At 42.9% G+C, this 22,509-nt stretch overlaps 1 protein-coding gene across 1 annotated transcript in view; it reads left to right on the top strand.

The window, feature by feature from the left end:
- EGFR (epidermal growth factor receptor) overlaps positions 1-22,509 on the top strand; it is a 526,637-nt gene that overhangs the window by 387,806 nt on the left and 116,322 nt on the right. The window contains exons 12-14 of the mRNA XM_069211504.1: positions 2,610-2,809; positions 9,747-9,879; positions 20,821-20,911. Of these exons, the coding sequence (XP_069067605.1) occupies positions 2,610-2,809; positions 9,747-9,879; positions 20,821-20,911 (424 nt within the window). The remainder of the gene's footprint in view (positions 1-2,609; positions 2,810-9,746; positions 9,880-20,820; positions 20,912-22,509) is intronic.

Here is a 22,509-nt window from a genome sequence, read left to right as displayed (position 1 = left end):
CCTAGAGGTTTCTGCCCCCCCTGGGGTTAGATCGGCCTAATACCAATAGGCCGATCTGCCCCCAGGGGGGGCAGAGATGGCCTAAAATAATTTTGCCCCCCCCTACCCCCCCCCCCGAGGAGCGACCCTTGCCTACAAGGTCGCTCCCCTTGCGTGACGGCGCCAAAAAAAGATCCCTGGTGCCTAGTGGTTTCTGCCCCCCTTGGGGGCAGATTGACCTAAAATCGCCCGATCTGCCCCCAAAGCGGGCAGAAATGGCCTAAATACATTTTGCCCCTCCAGGGGAGCGACCCTTGTCCAAGGGGTCGCTCCCCATCTGTAAAACAAAAAAAACAAAAAAATACCTGGTGCCTAGTGGTTTCTGCCCCCCTTGGGGGCAGATCAGCCGAATCAAAATAGGCTGATCTACCCCCCAGGGGGGCAGAAATGGCCTAAAATAATCCCCCCCCCCCCCCGGGAGCGACCCTTGCCTAAGGGGTCGCTCCCCTTGCGTGAAATTCACGCAAAAAAAAAAACTCCCTGGTGTCTAATGGTTTCTGCCCCCCTTGGGGGCAGATTGGCCTCATCAAAATAGGCCAATCTGCCCCCAAGGGGGGCAGAAATGGCCTAAATATAATTTGCCCCCTAGGGGAGCGACCCTTGCCTAAGGGGTCGCTCCCTACCTAAAAAAAAAAGAAAACATAACAAAAAGAAAAAATAAAAGAAATGATCCCTGGTGCCTAGAGGTTTCTGCCCCCCCTGGGGGCAGATCGGCCTAATAATAGGCAGATCTGCCCCCAGGGGGGGCAGAAAAGGCCTTCCCAAAAAAATGCCCCCCCTGGGAGCGACCCTTGCCCAAGGGGTCGCTCCCGTTGCATGAAATTTGCGCAAAAAAACCAACTCCCTGGTGTCTAATGGTTTCTGCCCCCCGGCAGATTGGCCTCATCAAAATAGGCCAATCTGCCCCCAAGGGGGGCAGAAATGGCCTAAATATATATTGCCCCGTAGGGGAGCGACCCTTGCCTAAGGGATCGCTCCCCACCTAAAAAAAAAGAGAACATCACAAAAAAAAAAAAAAAGCTCCCTGATGCCTAGAGGTTTCTGCCCCCCCTGGGGGCAGATCGGCCTAATAATAGGCCAATCTGCCCCCAGGGGGGGCAGAAAAGGCCTTCCCAAAAAAAATGCCCCCCCTGGGAGCGACCCTTGCCCAAGGGGCCACTCCCGTTGCGTGAATTCGCGCGCAAAAAAAAACTCCCTGGTGTCTAATGGTTTCTGCCCCCCTTGGCAGAAATGGCCTAAATATAATTTGCCCCCTAGGGGAGTGACCCTTGCCTAAGGGGTCGCTCCCCACCTAAAAAAAAAGAAAACATCCCAAAAAAAAAAAAAAAAAAAAAAAGGTCCCTGGTGCAAGCAATCCGGCTTTTGAAACCTGTGAGAGACTTCAAAGGGAAGGAAATACATTTCCTTCCCTTTGAAGCCTCTCGGGGCCTCCCCCATGGCATTGAAAGAGAAATGCAAAAGCATTTCTCTTTCAATCGTGCTGGAAGCTCTGCTTCCAGCGCGATGGGGGAGACCCTGTGACTAATCAGCGCGCGCTCGCGCGCTGACGTCACAGGGGGGGTTTGGGGGGTCGGGGGTGGGAGGGGAAGGGCTTCCCCTTCGATCCCTGACTTGGGGGGGTGGGGGGGAACCCCACAGAGGGAGCGCTAGCGCTCCCTCTGGGCTCTGTGCACAGGACGTAATGGTTACGTCCTGGGCACAGCAGCACTGTGCCTCAGGACGTAACCATTACGTCCTGGGCACAGAAGGGGTTAATGGTGACTTAATAATATTTAAAAGAGTGGTTTAAGTCTGTCAAACAATTTGCAACAGGACATATTTGTAGTTTAAAACTCCACAGCCAGGCTACAAAGGTAAGCCTGCAAATAATATTAACAAATCCACTGTAGTGGATGGCACAATGAGTGCTGCAGTCCACTGGTAGCATTTAATTTACCACTCCGAGGTACACTTGGTGTACAATGTACTAGAGACTTTGAGGCAAATTAAATAAACCAATCAGGCGTATACCAATTTGACCATGTTGAGAGCATGAGCAAAAAACAATTTACAACTAGTTAGCAGGGGTAAAGTACATAATTCTATAGCCAGCAAAAATAGGGTGCAGCAAAAAGACAAAAGGCAATTGTGAGATGACCATGCAGATAGGGCACATTTCCAACACTCTTGCAGTGCTTCTGTTGTACAGCTGAATTACGCCTAAAAAGCAGTAGTAATCACAGGATTCAAGTGGAGGTCACAGCACCATCTTTGAGAATAAAGGCCTACAGAAATGTCCATAGGTGAGCAGACTATGTTATTGCATGCTGCATTCATTTCACTGTATTTTCTAAGCTAAGAATAAATTACACAGGCTTGTCTTGCAACTTTTTCTAGGCATATGTCAAATTACACTTGTAAAAAACTTTATGAATCTGGTCCTTGCTTCCTTTACATCTTCTTTAATATTAGAAGTCTCTAAGTTAAATAATGCTACTCACAATATTTCTGTCAAAAGTGCATACTCTGACTTTTTTGAAAAACATATCAAAATTGTGTTGCTGTTTATCTTTTATTTTCTCACCTTTTAGTGGTCGTTACTCTCTTGCTGTGGTTCAGTCGAACATATCATTCCTTGGGTTCCGGTCCCTTCGTGAAATAAGTGATGGAGAGGTACTCGTGAGGAGGAATCCGCAGCTCTGTTATCTAGATACTGTAAACTGGACAAGTCTCTTCCGAACAAAGACTCAAAATATTATAGCTGATTTTAATAAACCTAAAGGGAATTGTTGTAAGTGTGTGGAATTAACTTGTGATTCTGAGTATTATGTGTGATAACAAGATGATATGTCCAATACAGAATATACAAGCATGAGTGGGAAATAGCCAATAGTGATACTGTATGACAAAAGGTAATACATACCATCGTCACAATAAGATGTAAGTTGAACTAAAAGAAACTGACTTACAAATAGCCAAGTTAACAAAGTATTTGCACATGTGCAAATATTTACACATGTTAAGAGAAGTAACTCCACATCCATGGTGGGAATGTGGTGGCAACACACCCAAAACTGTAGCTGGTTTAATAGGAGGAGTTTCAAAACAGGGTACAGATTTTTTTTTAAAAGTTTGGAACTGTAATGGTGCTTTGGTGTTTCATTTCCACATGCATAAATACAGAATTACTACATTTCCATTCAATATTTGGAAATGTTTTATGAATGTAGGATTTCGGAGAATCTGCAACACTCGCAGGCTTCCAGGAGTACTCTTGGATTCTTTGGCCTTGATCATAAAAGTCCTAGCTGGAAAATCTGAAATGTGTACTCATTGACTTGCACACTCTATTTATATACATTTTAGCTACTTCTCAAATTCACAAGCAATTCTAGAATGCCCATAAATGAAATTTGTCGTCGATTTACTTATGCATAAAAATCCACCTTATTGAGGAATTTCAAATGTACATAAGTAAATTTACATTTTGTATGCCATTGTGGGAATTTGCACTCATAAACAATGACAGACACATGTCACTTACATATGCAAATACATTTGTCAATCGGGTTTGTGAATTCCAGAAAAAGCCAAAAATTTACCCAAATAATAATCATAATTGTACAACCTTATATGTCTGACTTTCCAAAATGAGCGTTGTGTGAATTTAGTATTCAACGCACTCCTCGAACATTTTGAAACTGCACAAGTTGTTACTTTTCTGTGTTTTAACACATCAAACCCATTGACTGGATACCACTTCCCTGCAGTTATAAACCCACTCAGCTTAGCTGCTGTTTCTCCCCTGACCATGAACCTTATAGATAAGCCCTAATCACTGGCCATAGTCATTATGGAACGATCCCACATGCCAACTACACCCACCTCATCAGGAAAATGTGTTAAACGAACACATTACACCAGATTGTGGGTGTTCACATCTCTCACTAATGCTGCCATTTTGTGGGATTCAGTTCAAATTTATGATGTTATTTTGTTGAATGTCCAAAGTCCCCCAGTATAAAACGTTTGGGAAATCTGGACTCCTGCCATGTCACTACGGAGGGAGTCTGCAGTGCTACCATGAGTATTAAAGTCTGTGTAGTGAACCATTATGTTGTTTAGGGGTACACTTAGCTTACTGCAATTTAGGGAAGGAACGATCATTCTGCCTTGCTCTAGAGAACTTGCTGAAATCCTACTGGATTGCCAGTGAGCACCCAAAGCGCATTCAACCCTTTCCCCTAAGAGCAATTAGTTACATGGGTCTAATTTGTGTCAAAGGTCTCAGGTATCATACACAAAGCAGTTTACCCAATGAGGTGTTTTTGCTTCTGTAGTGTCTGTAGCTCTATCAATTGTATCATAGACTGTATACTCCAAATGGTATCCTATCTCATCTCGCCCAGCACATTACAGATGACTGAGTTCTGAACAAAGAACTCCATAGACTAAGCATTTTATGACGAATAGAAGGGCATGACTTTGTATTTGACATAATCACAATTCAATAACCTATTTAATCCAAAATGATTTTAATGAGTTTTTTGATATAACAAAGAAATGCCTCTGAAGTACAGAAACAGTTCAAAATGTACTGGCTCTGACAAAAAATCTATAACACCGAGTCCCTACAGATTTGTAACAATCATGCATTAGGCTGGACATGTGCTGCAAATGACAAGTGATTAGTTGGAAACAAATAGAATAAGCTACAATTAATTCAAATCAAGTAGTTCTACAACTAATTGATTGAAAACATATAGAATGACTTGACAAGATATTTGAAATAAGGCATTTAGAAACAAATATAATTTGATTAAATTGAGAAACTGCAAAGTAATAATGCTGGTTTTGTTTCCGTGCCAGAGAAGAGAGATGTGTTTGGGTCAAGAATTGTTGTTGGCATAAGGGAAGTCTGGTGGTTCCTCACATTTACAATGTATTGGTGGATCTTCACACGTTAGCACAATCCAGATTTTCTGATTTCTTGTTTTATGTATTTAAAGATATTTTTTTTAAAACTAAACAAACAATATTTTAATATGGCTAGGTAGGCATATTTCCTACCATTTTGTTTTGTGAACATTTTGCAGCACAACCAAGACATTATAAAAATAAATTCACACTTATTATCATCTAGCACCCTGGGAGAATGTTTCACACGCTACGATGTAAATAAATGCAAGACCTTTAAACTAGTTAGTATCTGGTTCAATGAAGATTATAGTTGGGCTAAATCCGAGCTGCGAGAGGCCCTTGCTAGAGGGGATGTTACTGAAGCTAGAACAAGTAGGAAGCAGTATAAATCGATTCAACTAAAAGCACACTACGAATGGGATACACAACTTTGGGAAGACCTATATGAGGCTGCAGTTAGCAAAGACATCAGACAGTTTTGGTACCTAGTAGCAAATAGAGGGCAGAGTAACTTCAACCTGCCTTGCTGGAAAGGCCACAGGACTGGATGGGATCCCAAGGGATCTTCTCTTATCTGATATAGAGAACTGGGCCCTATATGTAAATAAGCTACTCACCCCTATATTGGAGGGGATGGAAATTCTGCATAGCTGGAAAGCGGCTGAAATTCTCCCAGTTTACAAGGAGGGCCCAAGGGACTCTCCCCTGAACTACATACCAGTCATCCTTACTGACAACATAAAAGGTCTTTTTTATTTGACGGATTTTGTTCCAGCTTGACCACTAGAAAGAGAACCATGGAACCCTGTCTTATTTTCAAGCGGGCTCTAGAGGCCTGATAAGTACTTTTGGCCAGGTCCTTAGTTTCATGATTATCTACTGGAAGACGGTCCTAATCGAAAATTCCCATTTATACCTAATATTCGTGGACCTCAAACTGGCGTTCGACCTGGTGCCCCTCCCGTGCAAACTATGGTAGGTTTTGAAAGACAACAAGGTGCCCCCAGCCTCCTGGACATCCTGCTGCGCTTCCACCAAAACACCTACACACAAGTCTGATAGGGTGCCAAGGGTGAACTAACAGAATTGATAGACGTTTACAAGGGTGTCTGCCAGGGATGTGTTCTTGCCCCAACCTTGTTTTCTTTATACTTAAATAACATGGATGCCCACTTGGACGATTGTGAGGACGAACCTCCCAGGGTGGGGGGGTTATGAAAATCCCCCTACTCCTATTTGCAAACAATACTCTGCTGACCACCAAAACCCTGGCAGGCTTTCAAATGTTTGTTGACAGGTTTGTAGTATTCTGTGATGATTAGGGGCTGGTCATCAATCACACAAAACAAAATTCATGACCATCAGTCCCCACAGGTCCTTCAGAGTCTCCATTATGCTTGTGAGCCAACCCCTAGATAGGATCACTGAGTTTAATAACCTGGGAATCACCCTAACCAAGAACATGTCTGGGTCTTCACAAATTAAAAATAGTGCCCTGAAACTAACACACTAGGCCGCTGCGATCCTAAGACTTTACAAATCTTCCAAAACCAGGTACCTTAAAAGTGTACAGGGCCAAGGCAGAGGGCAGCGCATTGTACAGGGAAGAGATCTGGGGCTCCACGTTCATGGCCGAACTGAATGTGGCAGAGAACAGCTTTCTGAGAACCCTTCTCAGCCTCCCTAAAAGTACACCTCTATTACCATAACTATAGACATGGGCCTTGCACCTCTGGCCCATGAGGCCCAGCTAAGGCCCCTGCTTTAAAGGCGCAGATTAAAGTATACCCTGGCCGTTCATGACTACTATAATGCTCTTAAAGAAATAGTCACACTGAACAAATCCCATAAAACCAAATGGATACACTATGTGAAAGACACGCTGACTGACCTCAGTCTTGGTGAGTTCTGGCCTGATGATTCTCCACAACTCACTAGGGAAGCACTCAAGGAATCGTTCTGGGGCTGGACGTGGGAACAGGATATCAGGAAGGCGATACTTGAGATTAAACCCCACACTGAATTTGAGCCTTTTCTTGACTACCTACTCACCCCTGGTGCCAGACAGCTGTATCTTGAGTTCCAGTAGGGCACCTTACCATTTAATTCCTTTTGCTCCAAATGGAAATCCAATGCCAACAAATATTCTGTGTTCCTGGTATGACTGCAGGTGGGGGAATCCCTGCCACACTTTATCTTTTTCTGCCCCGGCTACACCTTGCCCAGGAAAAGATTGATTATTCCAATCTGCAAGCAGCTGGGGTGCAGACAGCCCCTCCAAATGCTTAGCCTGCTAGCACAGAAACAAGGGAATCTGTTGTCTATGTTGTTGTCAAATATCTCCATGGAGTTGGTCCATTGGAACAAAAGCATTGGTATAGCACCCAGTTACTAGTAACAGTGAAGCCCTTTCCTGACTTACCATCACCCTCTTGCTGCTGCACATATCTTCCCATCGTAGGAGCATGGAACACGTTCTATCCCTATTTTAGAATACACCTCTTGCTTGGTCTTGGGCTCTTACTGCGGTTCTTACACTTTTCAATATAAGCTATTTACTGTTTTTTTAATGCAATTGTAATAATTTAGTTTTAAACTGACTTTTATATGTGGTTGATTATTATGTGTATTTACTTGTGTTGTGTTTTTTTTTGTGTTTTTATGGTTGAGAAAAGCCATGCCAGTATTCCCCACTTTCTTTTAGGCCATGTTCAAACACCGTGTTTCTACAGTTGGGGTACGTCTACTGCCTCATTTGTGTGCCACTTTCTTGCGGCCCCCCCAGTAATCCTAAATTTACATTTGTTTCATTGGAATTCCGGGTCCTTCCACAAATACTTAGTGGTACTAATGTAGCGGGAGTAACAGAGTCTCCTTTCCATTATATTGACATTATGTCCCAGCTCCCCTCACAGAGGACTTAGCTTTAGGAACTTTCTGGAGGAATTAGGCAACATTAAAGTTCAAGTTCAGCTATTCAAGTAAATGTACTTTCAAAGTAAATGGATAATTAAATATTTTTCAACCAAAGAAGAAAGGCTCACACCACTTAGGCGAGGGAACGAGAACCCAAGCAACCTTCTAGAAATGGTTTAACAGGGTGACTTGGTCTGTAGTTATCAAAGACATCCATGAGGTTGTGCAGCACTAATAGACCTATATTTGGTATGTAGGTCAATGTCAAATGCTTGAAGAGCAACCAAGCAGTTGTTATTTTACACTGCTATAATGGTGTGGCGGTTTATAACAGTGCATGACGTATGCTTGGTAACACAAGGTCCGTATTAGTCGTGGAACAACTTTTTAAAAATAATAATGCATCACAGAACATTATTTAACTAATGCTGTAACTAGAATGAAGTTTCCTGATCACGTGCACACTAGCTTAAGCTTTATGGCTGAGCTTTTAGAAAACTTTACAAACGGTTTCCAAACCTCTAGTTTTAATGCCGTGTTCTGCATAATTTACATAGGAACAGGCTACATTTGTATTATAACCCAAGGCGCATCTGAAAAAATCCAAAACTAATAGCTAACCTATGATTGCCCCACAGGCAAGCCAGCCGTCAGCGGATGGAGCTTAGGGCCAGATGTATCAAAGCTTTTTGCATTCGCAAAGGGTGCGAACGGCCGCTTGAGAATGCAAAAATGCCTTTCAGTATGTAAGAAAGGCATTCGCTATGCAATTTTAAGGAATCGCTAAAATAGCAATTCCTTAAAATTGCGACCCCGTTTAGAGAATCGCAAATTGCGATTCTCTAAATAAGAAATTGCAAATAAGGAATCCTTCTTTGCGATTTCTTAAGCACATGTATCAAGCTTTCCCCTTAATGCGAATTGGGCATTAAGGAATCGCAATTACCACCAAATACAATTTGGCATGTGTGCGCCTTACATGTCCTAAAATAATTTTTGGGGGTGCAGCAGAGGCATGCAGCACCCTGGGGTTTGCATTTCTGAAATTGCGAATTCCAGTTAGGAATTAGCAATTTGGGAAATGCAAAAAATTTGCAAATATGGGCCTACAGGCCCATAGGTGCGAATGGGGTCAGAATCGCTATTTGCGATTCGGTAATAGCATTTGCGATTTTTAAGAAATCGCTATTACCGAATCGAAAATATGATACATGCCATTTTGCGACTCTGAAATAGCGATTTCTTAAAAATCGCTATTTGAGAATCGCAAAATGGATTCTTGATACATCTGGCCCTTAGTCTTCTAGGGAAAAGAAGTGTGATTTTCGAGTTTGATGCAGTATTGCTCTGCTTTTTGTAATAGTGTCCTGGTAAAAGTGCCTTTTGAAAATGATTATATAGCTTCAAGATTACAATGATGTGCATTAAAATAATTAATATAATGTGTTTTATATATATATATATACACACATATGTATAAATATCACGTATAATATAATCCACTATTAGTGTACGGAGCGTAAGACGACCATAGAAAGCTAAAATATATCCAACAATTATCTAAAAAGTTGCATTAGTCTTCAAACTAATCACCCGAAATCAAACTCATAGAATAAAGAGAGTCATATATATTTGACCCCAGAATATGCCCTCTGAAAATGCATCTTCTTTTCTGTATGAGTTTGAGGATTCCATCTACACACATTCAGCTTGTGGCTTGGTCAAAAGCAGAACAATAAAGGTTTTGTGATAACAACGAAATTGGGTTTTTTTTCAGAGAAGAGCTTAATATGGCATGGGGTTTACTCACAATCTTTTCTGTGGCCCACTGGAACATGCCGAAAAGAGGCTACTGTTCATATAATACATACTACATTTTCTCTTTCGTTTAGCGGCAGAAAACAAACTATGTGACCCCTTATGTTCTGACAATGGCTGCTGGGGCCCAGGACCTTTCAACTGCCTGTCGTGCCGATATTTTCTTCGAATGACAGAATGTGTGGAAACATGCAACATTATAAAAGGGTAAGACCCTATTTGCCTACCAAAATCCACTCTGTTTGTTACTTTTTGCAAATATGTAATGCTATGCAATACCAGTCTAATACATTTATGGACTGTGTAGTTAATAGTATAGAATGAAGGACTAATGATTGTAAATCTTTTGAGATCGTTCAAAGTGATTGTTTTGCTGTGTGTGATAGTGTGTCACCGTAGCGGTATTTTAAAGGCAGCTATCAGTCAGTCTTTTCATGGATGGTGCCTAATGATAATGTTAGAAGTAGTGAAAGCTCCATTGGGTCTCCTTTGACGCATACTACATCACAAGGATGGTCCCTGCTTTAGTCCTTATCCTGCTAATATCTTCCTATTTTCTGCTAGGCGGTTAAGGGAGGAGCACCAAACACAGGTCCAGGAGGGCCAGATTAACAACAGAATTTTAAGCTAGCAAAATAAAACACATTTACATATAAACAAGTCAATAGAACTTGTTTATATAGTCAGTAGTTATTCTAAAATTATTGCATGGATTTGGCCCTTTTGCACCTACACTGGGCATGCCTGGGATAAGGAAAGGATACCAGAAAAATCAAACATAGGCTTCGGGATCCATGATGCCAGGCATAGCAAAGAGTGCCTTGGTAGTACTCCTCAAGCCAAAGGTGGTAGCTGCTTTACTGAGAGAGAGCTCTTCAGCACTTGTAAAGTACTCAGGTACATTTAAAGCCACTTGATTCAAACGTAAGACAATAGAAAAGGGAGTAATCTTGCAGTCTATGGTGCATTTCATCTACAACTGTCACAGCCAAAAGGAACATAGGCCCTCATTCTGACCTTGGCGGGCGGCGGAGGCCGCCCGCCAAAGTCCCGCCGTCAGGTTACCGTTCCGCGGTCGAAAGACCGCGGCGGTAATTCTGACTTTCCCGCTGGGCTGGCGGGCGGTCTCCTTCAGACCGCCAGCCAGCCCAGCGGGAAAGAGGCTTCCACGATGAAGCCGGCTCGGAATCGAGCCGGCGGAGTGGAAGCTGTGCGACGGGTGCAGTTGCACCCGTCGCGTATTTCACTGTCTGCGCAGCAGACAGTGAAATACATTTAGGGGACCTCTTACGGGGGCCCCTGCAATGCCCATGCCAGTGGCATGGGCACTGCAGGGGCCCCCAGGGGCCCCGCGACCCCCCCTACCGCCATCCGGATCTCGGCGGTCCGACCGCCGGGATCTGGATGGCGGTAGGGGGGGTCAGAATCCCCGCGGCGGTGCAGCAAGCTGCGCCGCCGCGGAGGATTCAATGGGGCCGCGGTACACTGGCGGGACCCCGCCAGTGGTGCCGGTCCGACCGCGGCTTTACCGCCGCGGTCGGAATCCCCATTGAAGCACCGCCGGCTTGTCGGCGGTGCTCCCGCGGTCCTCCGCCCTGGCGGTCAAAGACCGCCAGGGTCAGAATGAGGGCCATAGTCTTGGTTATCATTTCATTGTCAGTAGTGCCTCTTGTTATTTATGTATTCCAGTGGCTCTGGCTGCCTATTGAGGTGGATTGGCTAGTGGACTCACAATGGTAACATTAACTCCTACAGGTACATGTGATGCAACCACAAAAACAAACAACTACAGAATACAGGAGTTTTGTGGTGGGCAGTTCTGACCAAAGGAATAGGCAAATCAATAAATTAAATCAATAAATGTGTTTTCCATGGAAAGTACTGCTGAACCATAACTACACAACAACTACTACAATGCTGTAAATATTACACTGTTGCAGTCACTACAGTGTAGTTACAGTAATTACATAGTGTCAGTTCCTACTGTGTAGTTACTGGTGAGATGCACTTTTCATGAAAAGGCATTTGTTTGTGATTTGCCTATAAATGTTGACCCCATGAACAGATCTGCACACAATTTGGCAATTGCTTGGTGTAGTTAGCAAAGATACGGTATGCCAAGTTGATACTTTTGGCGAAAAAGTTAAAGGGAGGGAAGTTGAAAAACGTTTGGTTTTCCATTTTATCTCCCAGAGGACATTTTGCTCCTGTACAGCCAAAACGGCTGAACGAATTTGTATGAAAGTAGAATTTTCAGTTGTTTTTAAGACATAAGTATTTTCAAAAGTTTACAGTTGGGTTACAAGGTTTATCACTTCTGTGTATCTATAGCTTTCAAAATTATGATTCAGAAAATTGTGAATCCTATCACTCATGTTTGATTTTTTTTCTCAAATTGGTAGGGGATTTTATTTTTTGTTTTTTCTGCCATCTGGAAATCCCCAGAAGCTAAAGTAAAAACAGATTTTCTATATGATCACAATATGTTCCTCGGCCATATGAGAATAAAGTCTGATATTCTGAGTAAAACATGCACTTCCAACAGCAAGAGCACCCTGCAAGTCAGTGGCGTAGCGTGGGTTGTCAGCACCCGGGGCAAGGCAAGTAATTTGCGCCCCCTACCCCGGGGCAAGGCAAGTAATTTGCGCCCCCTAACCCGTGGATTTAGTCTCTTCCAAGATGTTGCGCCCAGTGCGGCCGCCCCCCCCTGCACCCCCCACGCTACGCCACTGCTGCAAGTTGATTCCCCAGTGCTCTACTTCTTTTTTTACCACAGTGTTTCCATGACCTAGAGTGCTAACATTCTGTATTTACAGCAGAAGTGTGCCATACTTTAAGACTATCTTGATGGACCCAAAGTTGTAAAACTGAAAGCATTTCCTACAGAGGCTTACTGTAGTAATTGATCAACTTAATGGGTTTCTTTTTATTACAGAAGCTATGGTTAGTGCTCTAGAAAGCTGAAATGAGGACACAGTTTCAATACTTTACAAATATCTTCTTGTTCAATGTCAGAAGAAACAAATATGGTATGTTGAGGGAAACATATACTTCCACAACAACCAGAAGCAGCCTCTTAGTGGATTCCCATTTATTCTACAGAGGCTACCCTGCAGTGTTCTAATGAACAACTAGAGTACTAACATTCTTGTATTTATGACAGAAGTGTGGCACAGCAAAACTCCATCTTGATGTAATCAAAGCTGTAAAACTGAAACAATGTGTTGCAGTTTATTTTAGCATAGAAATTATGGTTAGTGCTCTAGGAAGCTAAAATTAGGAAACATTGTGTATACATTCTCAAATATGTTCCTCGTCAATGTCAAAAACAGTCTGGTATGCTGAGTGAAACATGCTCTTTCAATACCAGCAGCAGCCTGTCATTTGATTCCCCAGTGTTTTACTGTAGCTTTACATTACTGTTTAAATAAATAACTATAACACTAACATTCTGTATTTATGATAAAAGTGTGCAACACAAGCACGCCAACGTGATGGAAACAAAGCTGTTAAACTGAAAGCATTTCCAACAGAGTATACAGCAGTAAATGAAGACATGAGGGGGTTATTTGTGTTATAGAAATGGTGGTTCTAATTGGCATATTTAAGTTACTTACAAGTCACTAGTATATGGTACTATGTGTACCAAGGCCTCTAAGTTAAATGTCGCTAGTGGATTGCAGCAACTGCTGTGCCGCCTTCTAGAGTGATAGTAAAAGGCACTGAACTACATTATTACTTTTAATAATGCTAACTTTTGTTAGGAAACAGCTAGAAGTATAATTCAAAGTCTCCTTTTAATAGTTATTTCATATCCAATTTAATGGCAAAATTGAATTTGTGATAACTATTAAGGGAAAGTTTATTTCAGAGACTTTCCTTTCTCCTGCCTCAATCCTCTGAGGCCAAATTGCATGAACTGTCACCTGACAGCTGAATAGCCTCCTTGGTGAGGTGTGAAAACTGCTACAAGAGTAGGATAAAGACTTTGAGTTTAGGGAGGTGTTTCTCTTCCTCTGGCGGGATGACCACCTAGGCGGTGCCCAGGAACCTGATTAGTTTCAAAGAGGCCTACCATTTTCATAGGTAAATGTTTGCTGACATCTGGGAAGGACCCTTCTTTGTTCCCCAGTAAAGCTGGCATCAATACCAGAGGCAGAGTAGCTGCCTCAAAACCTAGTTTGATGTAAGCACAGAGGAGAGTCTGCTCATTTCTCTGGCCTCTCCTCTGAGGTGGGTACAGAGGCTCCGTACAAGGTGAGAAGGGTTTCACCATCTTGGATTTGGGCAGAGAGGGGCACTGTGAGATTGTTAGCTGTAGGCCATACAGGAACTGGTTCAAAAGCTACAGGGACACAAACTGATAGAAACCCTTTTTCTGAGGATTCCAGTTGAACATTGCCATCAGGACCTGCCATCACCATTGCTGTTGGCCTCTGCTTCAGTGAATACTGACCCCCAAGTGAAGCTCCCGAGATTCTGGGACCCTTGACTGTGTCCTCTTAACATCCTGAAAAAAATGGGTCTTTGAACTTTTTTGGCTCCACAGATTTTAAGAGGACAGAAAAAAACCTGCCAGTTCAATCTGAGAAAGGTGCATTGATACTGAGCCAAACATTTAGGTTGCTCCTGCTGACGCTTTTCTGCAGCAGCAAATCCTTTTCAGCAGTACATCTCAGAGAGGGTATATGGTCTTGTGGAGCCCTGTTCGCGTACAGCTTGCAGCCTTGCTCTATTTGAGGAATCCAATCACCAAAAAAATTGACTGAGCGTGAACATAGACATTTTCATCGGGTGAAGGCACCAAAAGTATCTGGCCAGAGCGGGACCTTCCTTGGGTGCCAATTATGAATTTCCACTTCTCTAAGCTTTCCTGCCAAAAGTCAACAGCTTTACTGGGTCCTTGTATTACAGTTATCCGGCCCCCTGAAGCCCTTATCAGGCACACCCTGATGCTTTGCCACAATGATCATTTTTTTAGTTCCATTTCAGAGCCTTTAGGCCTGATGTACAAAGATTCCTAATAAGAAATTCCTAAACGTAAATTGCATCAAATAACTATTTGCAAATTACAGCCTCCAATTAGAAATCTACTAAAGCGAATTCAGTATAAGTGGGTGCATTTGCACCCCAGCTTCTACCAAGTGCATTGGTTTTTTGTGAACCAACCTATATATTAATAGGTTAATTCACAAAATACAGATTGGCAGGGGTTGTAATACAAATAACCTCATTAATATGCATGAGGTAGTTCGCAAATTGAAAACCACTATGATTGCTTAGAGTCACAGGCATGGATGCCAGCTAGGGTCAGCACATCACCAAGCAATCGTTTTTTTAATATATAGCCTGTTTTTCTAAAAGGAAAACGAAATGTGTTTAAAAAAGAAAATTAATAATTTTACAAACATTTTTTAGGAGCAAGCAGGGGTACTTGGACCACTGCTTGCTCCTAAAAAATGTTTATGTCAACATTCACAATGGTGAATTGGTCCCTTGGGGACCCCTTGCTGTTTGTGAATCATTTTGGATTTGGTGGTAGGATATTAATGTTTGCAACCATATTTTGGTTGCAAAACATTAATACATAAGTTAAGATATCAGTAGACGCCATTTACACGCCCCTACCAAATACTGGTTCTGTGTTTAAATTGCAATTTGATAATATGGTATTGAATCACATTTTGGGGTTTGTGCATGTAAAAAAGCCATTTTGCAATCATAAAAGCTCAGATTTGACATTTGCGACCCTAAAATCACTTTGTACATTAGGCCCTAGGTCTGAAGGTAAAACTTCTGACCAAATTGAACCTAGTTTCTGTATACGACCAATGCTCCTTTGCTGTCAGTCATAAATCATGCTTATGTACTGGCCTCTCGCAACCAGATGACCGAGGTTGGTGATTAACACTTTTTGGCTCCATTTTCATTTAAAACTTTATAAATTCATATTTCAGTTCCCCTTATTAGATTTTTTGAATTTTGGTGTTCAATATATTATTATCTAAGTGTTTTACAATGTTTCTTAAGTTATTCTGTCTGCTCTGAGCCATACTTACCAGGGGTTGAACTCAAGTATAAATTACTGAAACCTCACTAGACCCAACAAGATAGTGTAATTATTACTTGTGGTGGACTCCCACCCCAACTAATAATCCACTTTCTCATAATATCATAACTAACATAACATAACATAGCACAACATAAAATTATGGTTCAATGCTCATCAGTATTGGAGCCCCGCAAGGTGGTAATGCTGAATGTAACAGGCACGTGGCAGGAGGGAGTGCCAGAAGAGGACATTTCAAACACAAGATGAGAAGCAATCTTAATCATCAAAGCTCAAACTCCTTTGGTTTGCATTGTAGTAGATGGACAGCACCGGTCATAAGTGCTGGTTGCATGTTACCTAGCCTCATAAAAGCAAGCTGCTCTTCAAAGAGCATTCTGAAAAGTCCTTACTTAGTCCTGCCTTTTAGAAGTGTAATAAGGGTTTGGGCGTGCTTCAGCCAACCTTGAGTGGTGTCATTAACTGCAACCAGGCATCACTTTTTAGATATAGTCGAAGGATATTTCTTTTAATGCAATCTGGTGCAATGTATTTAGTGCCTTTGAGTATCCTCATGCATAATGTTTGATGTACAGTGTTGTGTGCTAAAATGTTGAATGGTATAATTGTGTCTCATCATTACATTGGAGGGCTTAATGGTTTCATTGGGGTTCGTCTCTATATTGGAGTGCTGTGATACACAAGTTATCAAAAAAGGCGGCCTTAAGCTCCACTAGAAGGTAGAAGAGTGCAGGGCAAGTGCAGGGAAGAGGTATATCATTGTTGGACTCTCTGAGGCATCAGACACACCTGTGTCTTTAGAATGTTTGAGTATGAGTAGATGACGGTGAGGTTAAAAAGAGAAGGTCTCTGCCTTCTTCTTCAATGTGTCAATGATGATCAAATGATCAATTGGTTGAATGCTACTTAGAGGAGAAGAGGATTGGGAAACATGCATTACTTTTCTCTATTATGGGAAAGCCTCATGAATAATACAGAGCATATCTGTCTTCCACTACCATACCTGCAAAAAGATTGGCTTATGTTGGCCCATTAATAGTTGTCCATGGAGATGTTGATGGAAGGTGTTAGAAATGGGGTTTCTGGTTGGTTAGGGTAGGCAACTAAGCCAGGCAGAACCCACCACTCTATCCAGGGTAAGGGAACTGCACACCCAAGATAACCCCTGCTCATCCCCTTGGTAGCTTTGGCCAGAGCATTCAAGCATATCTCAAAGGCAATGTATAAAGCGTTTGTGCAACGCACACACACACACACACCAGTGACCACAATAGAGCCTCCGCACGATGTCAGATAAAAATAGTAATTATATTATACATATACCATAGACCAAGACAGCATAAATTAGTGTTTACTTTGCCAATTACGTGATTGTCAGAACATCACAGTGAGTGCAAAGAGCAAGACTTTTAGGTTGCAATCATCCTAAAACCACATTGCTATACATACTATGCAGCCCCTGAAATAATGCTTGTTATCCTGTCAGGGCAAGAATAAATACGACACCTAATAACACATCAGGCCACCAAGGCAGTAGATGGGTGCAGACTATGTAAGAATTACCAGATGCCACCATACAATTATACGGCACAGCACTCCTGTGCTCCTATTACACATCTTACTGTAATTGGCACCACATATTTGTTACAGGGACATCTGCACACCTAAAAAAGGAATTACGGTCATTTGCAGGAGACATTACAGCCTCTGGGGGCTCCCCTTGCAATCTCCCCCAAGAGTCATCAACCTGTTCCACAGGGTCACCCTCTTGGGCCGTGGAGGATTACTGGGGAGATGCGAGGCGATCCACAGCCGCTCTGGACAGCTCCTGAAATGCCATTCTGCAAATGCCGCTGGGGTCCGGTGCTCTCCGGTGCCTAGCATACTGCAGATCACACCTGCTAACCTGGGTCTGCCAGCGTAATCTTTCGGCAGACCTCACCGAGTCCTAGTCAGAGAAAACAATGCAGACACACAGCTCCCTGCAAGGGAGCGTGGGATGCTAAGGGATTCCTCCCGGGCTCCTTCTTGAGCCCTTGTTGTAGTCTGCTCCGAGGGATGATGGCGGTCCCAGCACTGTGCTCAGTCTGTCTCCATCAGACTCCGTCCATGCTTGCCTTCAACCACCTCCACACTCTCTCTCTGGGTAACAGTGATCACCACACACTTCTTGGTGGGGCCAAAATCAAAACACCAAGGAAGCACTCTCTATGCTCTAATGGCAGGAGAAGTTTTTGAAAAATTGGGGAAGGGGGCGATAATCCAGTAGCTGAAGGTGGCCCAACTCACGAGTCCCACAGCCTTGTGTACAACAACATGTTCAGGCCTTCACAAACACAAGGGGAGGGAAGGATGGCCCACAAGCCACTGGAGAGCACTGGGGGGCATCTAGGGAAAGGGAAACAAGCAGCAGGCCACAAGGGCAAAGTGGCAGTCTCTTCTACAACCCAACAAGCAACAGGCAACAGGCAGTAGACCAGTCCCACAAGGCAAGCAGACCAGATGGCGGTTTCTTCTGACATCAGAACAGTCCCTGGCAAGGTGCAGCAGGTAGAGCCAGCATTGTCTGGTTACAAGACTATCCGCAGCATTGTGGGGTGGTTTCCAAAATGCCATTCTACAAATGCCGGTGGGGTCTGAGGCCTCGCCGACCACAGATCACACCTGCCGACCGGGGCCCGCCCGCGGAATCTTTGGGCAGACCTAACTAAGTCCTAGTAAGGGAAAATGATGCAGACAGGCAGCTCTCCATGAGGGAGCGTAGGATGGCTGAGGTATTCCTTCTGGGCTCCTTCTTGAGCCCTTATGGTAATCTGCCCTAAAGGATCATGGTGGTCTCAGTGCTGTACTGGTCCGACTCGGTCCTCGCTTGCTGGCCAACTTTGTACTCACCCTCTTTGGGTAACAGCGCTCACCATTCACTTCTCACTGAGTCCAAAATCAAAACCCCAATGAATCGCTTTCCATGCTCTAATGGCAGGAGAACATTTTGAAAAATAGGCAGGGGTAATCAAGTAGCTGATACTGGCCAGCCTCAGGTGTACCACGGTCTTGTGTAAAACTACACGTCCAAGCTCCTCACAAAGAAAGGGGGAGGGGCGGGCAAGCCCACAAGCTCCCGGAAAGCACTGGGGGGCACCAAGGGCAGGGAAACAAGCAGCAGGCCAACACATAAGGCAGCAAGGGCAAAGTGGCAGTCTCTTCTGCAACCCAACAAGCAACAGGCAGTAGACCAGCCCCACAAGGCAAGCAGTCTAGATGGCCGTTTCTCCTGGCAGCACAACAGTGCCCGGCAAGGTGCAGCAGGTAGAGCCAGCAGGATCTGGTTACAAGTCCCACGCACTGCCTTAAAACATGGGGCTACAGCCCCTGTACCTATACTCATGTACTTATACTTAAATGTCTGTTATCTAGGGGCGCTTCAAAAGAACCGTAGACGTGGATAACACCCCCTTTCAAATGTAGCCCTGACTCAAGACATCGATATGGGGGTAAACAAGTTCTTTGTGTAAGGGCAGGACACAGCCTATACAAATATAAGTGAACCCACCTCCCTCTCTCCCAGCCCAGGAACACCATTCAGTATGCAGATGTAATCCTGCTACACCTTCACCCTCCCTGTGTGATGACTGTCTGGAAAGTTTGCACAAAGCCCAGCTGTCACTCTACCCTAGACGTGGATTGGAGTCAGGCTATAGAGCACAAGAGTCATAATCACAGTGAAATGCCCACTTTCTAAAAGTGGCATTTCCACAATAGTAATAAAAAAATCCACCTTCACCAATAAGAAGGATTTCTCACTACTATTGCAAACATGCCCACGCTACTCCTCACAGATGAGAAATTACCACTTAAGTACCTTTAAGGGAATTCCCAATGCTAGCCAATGAGAAGAGTAGGTCCAACAAAAGGGTGCATTTCTTAGTGCTTTGCAAGTAATGAAAGGTTTGTGAAGCAGAAGTAGTTGAAAAAATAGGGTAAGCTTAAGGAGAGTGTTTCAGCAGCTAGGTTATTAATCTTACTATGAAGTGAAAAGTGAAATTCTTGTGGGTGCAAAGGGTTTATAAATTGTACAACCTTGGTGTTAAAGCCCATTTTTCCCGATTTGGCCATTGAGGCGCATGTGGTGTCCAGACAGGTACTGCCAGAAGCAATTGTTTTCGGTCATGTGACAGAGGGAACATACAAGCAATGTGACTACGTCTGTTGGTTCTGTTTAAGAGGAGGAACCGACTGCATTTTTAATTCAGTAGCCAAATTCGTCTGTTCATTCATGAAGGAGGCTGTTTTGACTTTGATAATTTTGGTTTTGGACTCCTTTCTCGTAATCCTCAGACTGACAAAACCAAAATCCATTGTTTCTAATCTTTCCTTGTGTTTCTATGACTTGTTTTCTATTGGTTAAGAGTGGCTAAATACCATGGTGTTCTTGCGGGGCTTCACGTGTGTGGCATTGGGTTGTGGCTGTGGGCAATTCATGTCTTCCTTCAGATACATTTACTTTTTTGTCCAAATTTGTCAAAGGACTCCGCTTCAATTTTTTTATTTTATGTACAGCTTTTTGGAGGTAATTTAACTAGTTGGTATGAAACTTTCACAAATGAGTCGGAAGACGATTGAGAGGTCATTCTGATTAGTGGATATATTGAGGGCATACTGCAGAAAATATTTGCACGTACAGAATACTACTGCGTTATACTGTACTTGAAGTTTAGATACACAATTTCAGTCACATGGTAAGCCAGTACGTCTGTTTAAGACAATGTACGATTTAACTCTTTTATTGAGATTAGTTATCTACTATGCCAGTAACGCAATAAATTGTAACTATGTTCCAAGACTAAGTTTTAATTTGAATTACTGTACCACTACAGATCACAGTATACATTCTCGCGGCTGAGACTACGATTAAGGTGACAATAAGGCATGGTGGAGGTGTAGCTAAACAGTTAACAAGTTTTTCTCTTATCTCGCCCTTGTAATTGCTACTACCTGATCGCATTGTATAAAAATAATCACTATTGTATTTTCATTACTACATATTTATGTACATTCTGTTCTCATGTTTATCATTGTAGGGAGCCAAGAGAGTTTGTTAAAGACTCAAAGTGTTTTCAATGCCATCCTGAATGCCAAATTCAGAACACAAATACAACTTGCACTGGACCGGTAAGAGCACAACATGACAAATTTGTTAGAGAGCAGCGTAGAATAAATAAGTAAAGATAAATAATATACGTGCTTCATAGTTTATTCCCCTACTTGAACATGGTATGCTGAATTATCACTTTAAAATCGATACAATGAACCTACTCTAAATTGCATCTAGAAACACTTTTTCTGTGTGCCTCTTAATGGGTTAAGAGTGTGAAAAATAGATGATGAAAACTACTTTACAAAGAGTGCATGCACTGTGGTACTTTGTTGCTTCAGGAAACATTCATATATGCATGAATATAGATATGTATGAATATATATCACCTACTTGTGGTCGCCAGTAGGTAGTTATGGTTAGGACTTACTTTCCATAGTAAAAGTGTTTTGTTTTTTTTGGCAATAACTTTGGCACCATTTGACAAATCTTCACGGAATTTTCAAATCCAGTACTCAACCGAGGTCAGCTGCTGTGTTGAAAGTTTCAGGGTGATTTGTCAAGTAGGGACAAGAAAAGGGGGGGGGGAGGCAAAACACGTATTCCCCATACAATTTCCCACAGGGATTTTAAACACAGACTACAGCTTGAACCGCTGGATGGAATTTCACCAAGTTTAGCAGAAAGCTAGCTCTTCATCCTGAATGAGCCCTTTTGTGATTTAGTGTAAATCCGTTCAGTAGTTTTTGAGTAATTAAAGAAAAATCAAAATTGTTTAGCCAATGACATGGATCCTCCGTTGGTCCGACAGATCCCATGCTGATATCTGATTGGCTGGCAACACTTCAACCAGGAAGTGCTTGCAGCCATTTTGGTACTCAGACTCAGCCGAGTCTCAAAAATAGAGTACAAAAAGAAAAAGAAAGAAGGGGACAGGTTTGGAATACCCTGACCCCCTGTCCCTGGTGGTGGATCCCTCAGTGACTTCGCCAAGGCCAAAAAGCATTCTTAGGGGCAGGGCATCCAGGAAAAAGTGTCTGGACCCTAGGGGATTGGGTCCTTGGGGCCAAAATCAGCCCAGGGAGGGGGGGCTGCGTGGACCTCCCACCCGGTAAACTTATTGGTCGGGCCCCAGGGGTGGGGTCCCCGGAGCCAAAATTTCCCACATTGAGGGAATATATTACCATAGTAGGTTCAAAACAGCTGAGACGCTGCACGCAAAAAAGGATTTTTAACCCTGAGCCCCCCCACCAGTCGAAAGACTGTAATCTTTAAGACATTAAGAGCTGCTCTTACTTTCTGTAAGAATTATAAAATACCCATGGATTCCATAAAAAGTAGCAAGTCAGCTTCCACCCAGGATAATCCATTAAATGTATTTTCCTTTCTTCTCTTTTCCATTAGTGTCCAGTTTGGCAATGCCCAAAATTCTTTGGATATAGTTATCTCCCAAAATCATAAATAATAATGCAAAGAAAGTGCTGTTGTTCCTAATTTCATGGGGATAGATTTTCAAAAATAGCATCCAAATTTCAGCTAACATGAGCAGGTTTGGAAACCAAGCCCTGAACATGTTAACGCATCTACACAAAAAAAAGGAGAGCTGTGAATTGGTATGTAAAGGAAACCATTGTGTTTGAGTCATGGGAGGACTGGAATGAAAAAGAGCGGGTGT

The sequence above is a fragment of the Pleurodeles waltl genome, chromosome 10, assembly GCF_031143425.1.
Source record: "Pleurodeles waltl isolate 20211129_DDA chromosome 10, aPleWal1.hap1.20221129, whole genome shotgun sequence".
In the NCBI taxonomy this organism is placed as follows: domain Eukaryota; kingdom Metazoa; phylum Chordata; class Amphibia; order Caudata; family Salamandridae; genus Pleurodeles; species Pleurodeles waltl.
The sequence above is the reverse complement of the archived record's forward strand: the minus strand, read 5'-3'. Positions and strand labels throughout refer to the sequence as shown.